Source organism: Leiobunum rupestre, chromosome 3 (assembly GCF_980474605.1).
Source record: "Leiobunum rupestre chromosome 3, qqLeiRupe1.1.hap1, whole genome shotgun sequence".
NCBI classification, from domain to species: Eukaryota; Metazoa; Arthropoda; class Arachnida; order Opiliones; family Sclerosomatidae; genus Leiobunum; species Leiobunum rupestre.
In genome coordinates, this window is record NC_143386.1 from 6,569,855 (window position 1) to 6,580,302 (window position 10,448).

The following is a 10,448-nucleotide window of genomic DNA, read 5'->3' on the forward strand; positions in this document are numbered from 1 at the left end:
AGTTAGACGATATAACCGATAATCCCGCTTTAAAGGCTATTGGTAAACTTAGTCTAAACAGTCTGTGGGGCAAAAATTCCATTAATTTAAATCGAGGCCAAAGTGTTTTTATTAATTCTTATAAGGAATTAGTTGAAATTTTAGCCGATAAAACAAAATAATTAACGGATTTTAAACTACTAGACGATGATATTGCCTTAGCCACCACACGTTTTCGGGAAGACTACGTTCCAACTTATCGGAAAGGGTCACCAACGATAGGCGCGTTTGTAGCCAGTTACGACCGTATTAAATTGTACAAATTAATGGCTCAAATTGGTCCTAATTTAAATTATTTAGATACTGACTCTGCTTTTCTTTATATGAGTAAAGACTTGAATATTCCGCTAGGGACTACGCTAGGTACATTAGCTGACCAGTATCCCAATGAAAATATAAAAGCCTTTATTTCCTTGGGATGTAAAGCTTATTCAATTTTATTCGAATCTGGAAAAATTGTCACTAAACTGAAAGGCATTACATTGACTAAAAAAATCAGTCAATTGTAAACTTTCAAGCTTTGAAGGACCTCGCTACACGCAACCAACAATTGAAATACAGCGTCGAAGTCCCATTTAACGTAAAAAGTTTAAAAACGGGGCAGCTATTCCAAAAACCAGCTGAAAAACTCGTTGGATTTACGTCAAACAAGCGGATCTTTAGAAGCGACGGTACCAGTATCCCTTTTGGCTACAAAAATATCATTTAAAATTAATTGTATCTATAAAAATATGCATTGAGTTTTTCAATAAATTTGAATGTAATTAAAAATATTTTAATTGTATAAATTATTTGTGTTTTTTAATAAATTAAAATGTATCTATAAAAATTGATTCATTTCGAAAAATTGGGCCGCTGAATAGTGTCGAAAATGATTAGTTTCTCTTAAAAAGACACTGATCAAAAGGCTGGGACAAGCTGGCGTGTAAAAAGCGAAAGTTATTGCCGTTCTAGCTCTATACGTTAAACGGCCGCTCTCCATCCGCCCTGTCTAAGCCCGCAGGATATCTCGGCGCTGGCGGTTTGGCGAGAGGGAAGACCGAGGGAGGCGTTACGCACGCGGTGAAGTTATTCAAAACACACATTCCTCATTCTACGAAAAAAAAACGTTTTTATTAAAATATCTCACAACCGTTATATAAACTCTAATACAATTAGAGCATCGGTTTTAACATCGAGGGGATTGTACTTAAATGTCCGTGACATCCGGAGGAATAACAGCTCATGAAAAACGTGATCTGAATATCTCATTTCGGATTTTTATTCTTTTTATAAATAAAACTTAGTAGGTGTTGGTAATAAAAAATCGCGATTGGTTTCGTATCTAAAATAGCCGATTATCAACTCGTACAACAAAAAATAATACAAATCGTAGACCTAAACAGATTTAAAACTTTGTAAATATCTGATAACCGTAAACTACCTAAATTTCTAATAAAATATTTTATTAATATTTCTGGTAGAATATGAACTTACAAAAACAATTAATGAGAGCTATTTTGGTCAGTTATTGAGATTGGATTGAATTCATATTTTATATCTCACGTTTCAAAAACTTCAAAGCTAGATAGTAACCTGTCTTAAAGTTGAAAAACTTCACGTAATGTTCTATATCAACCATGTACTTTTAGATTTTCTTTCCATTGGTATTAAAAATATTCAATGTGCTTTTAAATTTCGTTGTAATAATTTGATTACAGACACATAGATTAAAAAATTATGATAGATAGGTAGTCGTAAAACACAACGAATTTTTTTTCTTATTCGCTTTTTATACTGAGAAACGTATTCTTTGCCGCGATATTGAAATCTCCTAACAAAAAAGTCCTGAAAGATTAAGAAACTAGTCTATTAAATAATAGCCAGGCTAAAACCCAAAGCGCCACCAAATCGTGAAGCGACTTTTACATTAAACAGGTATCAAACATTAGTTAAAAAACTTGTGTTTAAGTTGTTAACTAAACATGATTTTCTGTGAAATGACCCTAAAGTTTAATTGCCAACATTATTAAAGAAAATATCAAATCGATAGGCTGCTACGTTTTTTGCAAATTTCGTTAAAAATTAACTTGATTAACTGAGTGTTATATTATAATCTAAATAAAATAGTTATTAAATGTCTGTGTAGTATTTCTGTTATGTAAATTTTTTAAAGAAGCTCTTATGTAAGAAAATAGTCTTTGGCCATTTATCTAGCTGTACTTTTTATTGTTCGTATAATATATAAGTTGATATATTATATAAAGTATGTCATAATTTAAAACTACATTACCTCCTCTCGGAATAAATTGCAACTCTATTTGAAATCTTAATATAATTGACAATATCGATTAATAATAATTCCCATTGAACCGTATAGGAGTGAAAATCTCAATAACTGACCACAACACCTATAAGTTTAAAAAGATAACAAATCACCCTCTAAATAGCTCTGTATTTAGAAATTATGTTAATGCTATTAAAAAGATGAATCTCCTAGTGGTGAAAAATGGCAATTAAATACAATAAGGTTCTAAATATGGCTGCCACTTACGAAAATTAACGAACCGTACATGTTACAACTTGTTATAGTCTATTAAACCGCTGCGGAAACATTACTCGCGCCGCTTGGTTAACACGGAATAATAATATACGATAGATTAGAGGATTTTTTAACGTTTATTGTGAGTGCGATTATAACAAAAAGTATAAATGTTTTCAGTAACAAGTTATAGCTTTTGGTCCGAGTTTTGGCGACAACGTATTTGGTAGGCTTAGCTTTTTACTGCAATATTACCCGAAATATCAACATTAAACTAACATACAGGAACATTCGTTGGTCAAGTATTTAAACATTGCTTACATTAATAATGCAGTCGTTACAATCAGGGTAGTGTGAGATGACCCCAAACACGCTTCCTAACGGATAACAGGATATACTATCTTTACTGTCATTAACGTAATGCCTATGTTAAAAACTTGAAATATCCAATAAAAAACTAAACTCCCTAATTTCTTCACCTCAAAAATAACCTTGAATACACAGTTTCCAATTTATAAATTTTAGGCTTATTATTTACGATGGCCAGGCTTAACAATTAAACTTTACCCCGTAATGTACAATGTTTACCGCGCGTCCTCATTAACGGTAATATAAAATTAATACATGATACATTGTTATAATATTTATCAGCTTACACCCCAGGCACTACCTTAGGCCTAGCGACTTTAAATGCGACGTTTAAGGTTAATATATATAAAAATCTGTTAGCAACAACTTGTTAAAAACAAGCTTGATCTAAAGTATATATGGCAAATTTCCTTAAAATAACAGAGATGGACACCCTTTTCAATATACCCTACAGAACCCGTTTAAATATGAATCATTAAAGATGGCGGCCAAAACACATGAATTTCCAACCAAAATTACTAAGAGTTCATATAACAACCGTTAAAAGAGAGACCAGCCTCCAAACTTTACCCCGTTCTGTTAAGTCTTTTTTACCGCGCTTCCTAACGTTAAAACACAGCTTATAAAACTCTTTAATATTTACTACTTAAGACCACTTGTTGATTAACCCCCAAGACGTTACCTAAATGTTATAAACAAATATACTGATTTACCCGCCAAATGGCTAAGAGTTCAACCATATAACATCCACTAAAAGAGATCACTTGTTCAGGTCCATAATCCCAAAGACGCTTCCTAACCGTTGTCAGGTAATTAAACCATGCAAACTTTTATACTATTAAATAAAAACTTTACCCCCCTCCACTTGTTCATTGATCCTTTTCGCGCTTACATCATCATAAACGCATGTTAAATCCCCGCCAAAAATGCTAATGAGTTGTTAACCATCTAGCAACCAGGTCAATTAGCTCTAACGTGTAATTATAAAGGTACAAACTTTACCCGTTTCCCCGCCATAAATTAATATTCAAACATATAATAAACCTACAGAGTGTAACTACTTATTGATCGACGCTTACAATTTCCCGCCCAAAATTAATATTCAAACATAAAATAAACAAGTGTAACTACTTGTTGATCCTTACACAAATGTTAAATTCCCGCAAAAAATGAGTTGTTAACCATATAGCAACCAGGTCAAATACCCCTAACGGTTAATTATAAAGGTACAAACATGTAATAGACCTATAGAGTACAAACTATACCCGTTTCCCCGCCAAAATCATGTCAAACATGTAAAAGACCTATAGAGTTTAACCACTTGTTCACTGATCCTCGCGTCGCTTTCCCGAAACACATGTTAAATTCGCGCCAAAAATGATTTGTTAACCATATAGCAACCAGGTGAATTACCCCTAACGGTTAATTATAAAGGTACAAACTTTAGCCATATATTGATATTCATGTCAAACATAAGTGTACATTAATAAACCTAAAGAGTTTCACCACTTGTTGATCGACGCTTACACTTTCCCGCCCAAAATTAATATTCAAACATATAATAAACAAGTGTAACTACTTGTTGATCCTTACACAAATGTTAAATTCCCGCCAAAAATGAGTTGTTAACCATATAGCAACCAGGTCAAATACCCCTAACGGTTAATTATAAAGGTACAAACATGTAATAGACCTATAGAGTTTAACCACTTGTTCACTGATCCTCGCGTCGCTTTCCCAAAACACATGTTAAATTCACGCAAAAAATGCTAATGAGTTGTTAACCAAATAGCAACCAGGTCAAATACCCCTAACGGTTAACTGGTAATTATAAAGGTACAAACTTTATAACTAGTAAATACAAACTTTACCTCCCCTCCACTTGTTCATTGATCCTTTTCGCGCTTACCAAACACATGTAACTATACTATCCATATAACAGGTCAATGACCCCTAACGGTAATCCACCTAGTTAAACAATACCGCGCTCATTAATATTCACCTTTTTTAAATGACCTTGAACAGGTTGATTGACAGGTCGACTAATTAACACCTGTTAATCTCATTAATTATTCAGGTCACGCGCGTGACACGCGCACGAGGGGGGGTCGGCAACGCGATTCCCCGCTTCATTCCCCCCCGTCACGCAGCTGTGGACGCGGTAGCCACGCCCCCGCTTGGCTAGGAATAGGGGGGTAAACTACTAATATATAATAATCTTTTAATAAAGCTTATATTTTTAAATTATATTATTTTAAATGCTTGACCGATGGACGACCTATAACTGGAAAAAAATGCAATCCTCTACGCGGGTAGCTTTTACTATAACAACTAGAAATTGTATTAGTATTTAAAAAAATTAATTTACATCGAAATAGTTTACGAGAGCTTCCACGGACGTTTTACAGAATTTTCGAACAGGTATACCATCTTGGTGAAGTTTCTGGCGCACACTCATTATAGGATTTAACTGCAAACTGCAAAAATACGATTATATACTTCATTTTATATATGACAATACATTTAATCTAGAATAGACTTAATATAGAAATAGCATGAGTTTTCTTTGACTATTTCGATCCTACATTGTACATTACAAGTTTCCTTGATGAAGAAATGCAGCCGTCTTTAAGTTGGCTCGACCAAAATAAGACGTGGTCTTCATGTTATAAAATGTTCCTATTCCGAAGTATATCGCGAAAACCAAACCGTGAAGAATGATTATGATGCTCTCGATATTGTCTTTCAAACTTCTACAGAGCTCTACTTAACCTCACTTATGGTTTGATTTTCTTGCACGATGCTCATTCTACATCTGAGAAACTATTTAAGAATTTTATTTTAATACAAGACTATTTATATGTATTGTAAAACACTTGAATTACCTCTAACATAGACTTCAATCAGTGTTCAACCTCTATTTATTATTTCACAACATGTATTTTACAAAAAATGCTCTTATCTTTGTTAGATATGTATCCCAAGAAAATAAAAAGGTCAAACCGAGGGGTCGGGCATTCCCAAAAAAAACGTACGCGATTTCATCAGATTTCGCGATTTCGTCAGATTTCGCCAAAGACTTCGCGATTGTATAAGAGATTTCTCGATTTCGTCAAAAAATTCGCGATTTCATAAGATTTCGCGATTTCGTCAGAGATTTTGAAATTTGGTCAGAGATTTTGCGATTTCGTCAGGGATTTCGCGATTTCGTCGGAGATTTCTTGAGAAGTGTACGGGATTTTGTACAAATGTCCGACCCCTCGGGTCAAACTGTTTTAAACTTCTATATTTCAAATCGTTTCCAATAAATTGTTTTATAGTCTTATATGATCACGTATTTTGAAGTTGCCCCCTACAATTAACTTAATGTTTTGAGTTTGTAGCACTTAGGCAATTTTATCTCAAACGTTGTTAATTTATTTGAAGCGAAAATAATTTCATATTTACCTCAAGGTCTTGGTAGAAGACTGCGCAATTAAGGCTATACTAATAACGATTTTGATTAATAAAAGATATAAGATTAATTTCATTTTCAATATAATCACAGCTATAATAGATGACTACACAACAAAGTCAAAATCAAAATGAATGTAGGTACTGGTACATTTGAGCCCTTTGGAATTTAATCCATAGGAACGTGTACAGTAAAACGTATAAAAACAAAATGATTCCATTATTTTGTTTAATCAAGAATGTATTTATTTATACTCAGGGAGAATGAATATGTCGAGATTATTTTTAGCGTTTATCCAATTCCACCCGTTGGGGCCCCCGGTATGCTCCTCCGCTTTAATAAAATCAAATAATACTGCAATCGCATTGGTTCTTAAAAATTACGTTTTTCGACGCGATTAACGCTGCTGCGAGGACGCAAAAAATAAGACCGCCTCCTTTATTCCTCCCCCCTTAGCGTGACGGGGTTAGGGTCTCAACGTGTCCGTCAATAGTCTCGACATATTCATTATCCCTGAGTATAAATAAATAGATTCTTGGTTTAATTATATAATTTAAAAATAAATGTTTGTTCTTTAAATTGTTACAATTAGTATGGTGGCTGTAGTGGTGTAGGAAATCCGCATTGATTAAAAATTTTGTATAATTTATAGTAAAACAACGTTTTTTGAAATAAATTATATACCTTTGATAATTTACTTATGTTTAGCATTAAAAGGTTTTGTTCGTGTATTTTTTAAGGCAACAAAATAGCTTAATGTTCAAATTCAAAATAATTTTTATTTTTTTAGATATTTTTGAGGTGTAGAGGGCCTAGTCGTCTTGCGACTTATAGCCCTCGTGCCTATACAGTAGTTATATTTTTTCAACAAAGTTAATAATGAGCTATAAAAACATTAACAAAGGTAATATATATTTATAAAAAGAAAAAAAAAGTAAAATAAACAACTATCAAAAAACAAATAAAAATAATCCACATTATTAATTTGTAAAAGTGAGATATATACAATATAAGTTTACTAAGAAACGTTAACCACTTTACGGAAAACATCAATATTATATCACTCTTACTTGTAAATTTAAAAAATCAATCATTAGCTTAGTACTTTCATTTTTACGTATCTCTTTACGGAATGATACGTTTTTAAATTTGCAAGGTCTCTATTTTACTCCGAAGTAGAATAAAGATGTTATTTTCTTTGATATGTTACATTTTGGCACTGTTAAAAAGTTTTCGGACCTAGTCACCGTAAAATTAGTTTTTAATTCAAATAGACATTTTGTATTATTTCCTAGGTTTTTATATATAAATGTTCTACATGAATACTTGTACAATTGCCCGATATTAAACAATTTACTTTTTTCATAAAATGGCTAGTTGGGGTATTCCATTTGACGTTATAAATGCTTCTAAGCGCTAGCTTTTGTAACTTTTTAATTCTGTCCAGGTTGTGTTTTGAAGTGTTGCCCCATGAGACAATACCATAACATATATACGAGTAAAAAAATGCGTAATATAAATCAAACAATGTTTTTCTTGGAAAAAATTCTTTGCACTTTTTTATTATATAAGAAGAATAAGCTAATTTTTGGCATAACGAATTAACATGTTCAGTCCAATTTAATCTATGGTCAAACCATATACCTAAATACTTGTACTTTAGGACCCTTTTAATTTCCGAACCTTTTATATATATTTTACATAGTGTTTCACATATTTCTTTATTAATATTTGCGAATAATATATATTCAGTTTTGTTATTATTTAATTTAAGACCGTTTTCTTCGAGCCAATTATTTATTATTTTCAGATATTTATTCGCAGATTTAATTAACGGTTCCAGCGTTTCATTTTTAACAATAAAATAGTATCGTCAGCGTATAGTGTTAGAAAACGTTTATAATTTTTGACCATTTACCAAATTATAAATATCAATCATAAATGAAAGAGGTAAGTCATATTAGTCAGAACAGTATATTGGAGCTAGGTAGTGGGAATTGATTAAAATTAGACCAAATAGTATTTGGTCTCAGCCCTTAAGTCAGTGTACAATACATATTGATTGGTCGCGAATTAAGTGATCAAAGAATCGGAAATTTCCTCAAGAAAGGTTAACGTCAAGGCACGTTGCATTGGCGAAATAACATGGAGCTATTCTTGCTGGGTGGTGAAATTTTATCTGAATTTTAATGAAATAATCGGTAATGTGTTCAAGTAGGTCAATGTCACCAAATGCTCATATCGCTTGAAGATTTTAATATCATAAAAATTACGTTACCTTAATCACGGCCCCCTGCACGCACTTGCTCCGCGTGCGCTCTGCTGGTGACGATAGCGGCCCCGAGAAATCGCTTCAAAACAGTGAAAGTCGAAGGGCGGGTTGTCTAGCGCCAAAAATTAAAATCTGGGAAAAATTTTAACTAATTTTGCACGGAGATGTTAGGGGAAAGATAACCAAGTCTTGGTATTTCGTATATTATTATTAGCATAGTTATTTTCGTGATAAATGACGTTAGTTATATTTAAGTTAATTATTAATAAACAACTTAACAAGTGTTGAGATTTTTTGAAGCTAAATATTTCGCGGAATAAATTATTAAAAATCGGCATTCCAGCTAGGAGAAGGCGCTGGCTAATGGTACCTAAAAATGTAAACATGCAACCAAGGAAGATGGACCAACACTGGTTTTTTGGCCAGCTTTTCGTTATGATTTACACTTAAAGATTATTAAGTGTAAGTAGTTGTAATTAGGATATTTTCTTAATTATTTATTTAATTATTATTATATTAAAGTCGTTTTCCATTGAGAACCAAATTTGTCGATGGATCTGTGGTGTTTTCAGAGATGCAATCTACACTGAACTATGAATTGAAATGACTATTAATGATTTCCAAAACAATAAGTTTATTGAGTGCCTTTGATGAAATACATAAAAATTATACACCAAATGGGACTGGTTACAAAAGAATTGTAAATGAAAAGCCGTTGATATATATCAAATTTCTTTGGAAACGCTACTGTTCTATAGGAGATGGACATTGTTGAAACTCTTTTCTTTTTGAGAGAAATGAATAAAATGCTGGATTTCGTACAAATCAGTTTGAAGGCGTCAGAGTGGGCTGGAACATCAGAAGAATAAGATAAAATTTATATAAGAAGAATATTTACTGAGGAAAGGTTGTTCCCTAAGAATTCTGTCTGTGTTTGCAAGATAAGAGTTTTCTGAAGATTTCACCAATGCTATTCCATGTATGAACAACGAGGCAAGAGACACCAATATGGCAAGATTGAAAGAAAAAAAAACAATGCGTAGATTCTTTGCCTCTGATTGAAAGCTATGTTTTATCATTTATGGCACAAATTATATACATACCTAATTGTTATAATTTTCATTGGAACATAAAGCGTGTACCACTAGCATAAGCCTTGAAAACTAAATGCATTTCAATTAAGAATCGAATGGAAGCAAAAATTGTTTTAATAAAATGTAAGATTTTGTGCCAGTTATTTTAGTTTAATTTTCAATTTATTGCAATTAGTTTTAAAACCTAAGTTCCCGACGCTAACCGAGGTGGAGGCTGGTACGCCGCTCATGTTGGCAATGATTAAAAACATTAAACGAAGTCAACTTCTAGCGTCTCAAGTCAAAAGTACAAAGCAATTAATTAAACTTTTAAAACATAATACAGAAAGGACATTTCTGTAACGATAGATCTTGTACTTTTGACAGGGGCCTTTAAAGAGATCATGTACACTTTACTTTCATTAATAGTGAAAGTTACGTTCACCATCCCTTTAAAATTGGCCAATGATCACCTGAAAATATACTTTTGGTTATTTTTTTGAAGATTAAGAGAAAAATCTTTTTGCACTTATCATAGACATGAAAATCGTATAATACTTACGAATAATTACCTCTCCGAGGGGACTTTGTACCCAAGGAGAGTTTATACAACCAGCGTGTCAGTCTGTGTGTGTGTGTGTGTGTGTGTGTGTGGCCTGCGAACGCGTTCGCATTTTCGGGGTTCGCTTTCGAACAACCGTTTTAGCAGTTTAAAGGTTG

General features: G+C 32.7%; 1 protein-coding gene across 1 annotated transcript in view; it reads right to left on the reverse strand.

The window, feature by feature from the left end:
- The window catches only part of LOC149949237 (cathepsin D-like), a 29,501-nt gene extending 24,114 nt beyond the window's left edge, over positions 1-5,387 (reverse strand). The window contains exon 1 of the mRNA XM_090169395.1: positions 5,298-5,387. Within this exon, the coding sequence (XP_090025521.1) occupies positions 5,298-5,387 (90 nt within the window). The remainder of the gene's footprint in view (positions 1-5,297) is intronic.
- Between the last annotated feature and the right edge of the window lie 5,061 nt (positions 5,388-10,448).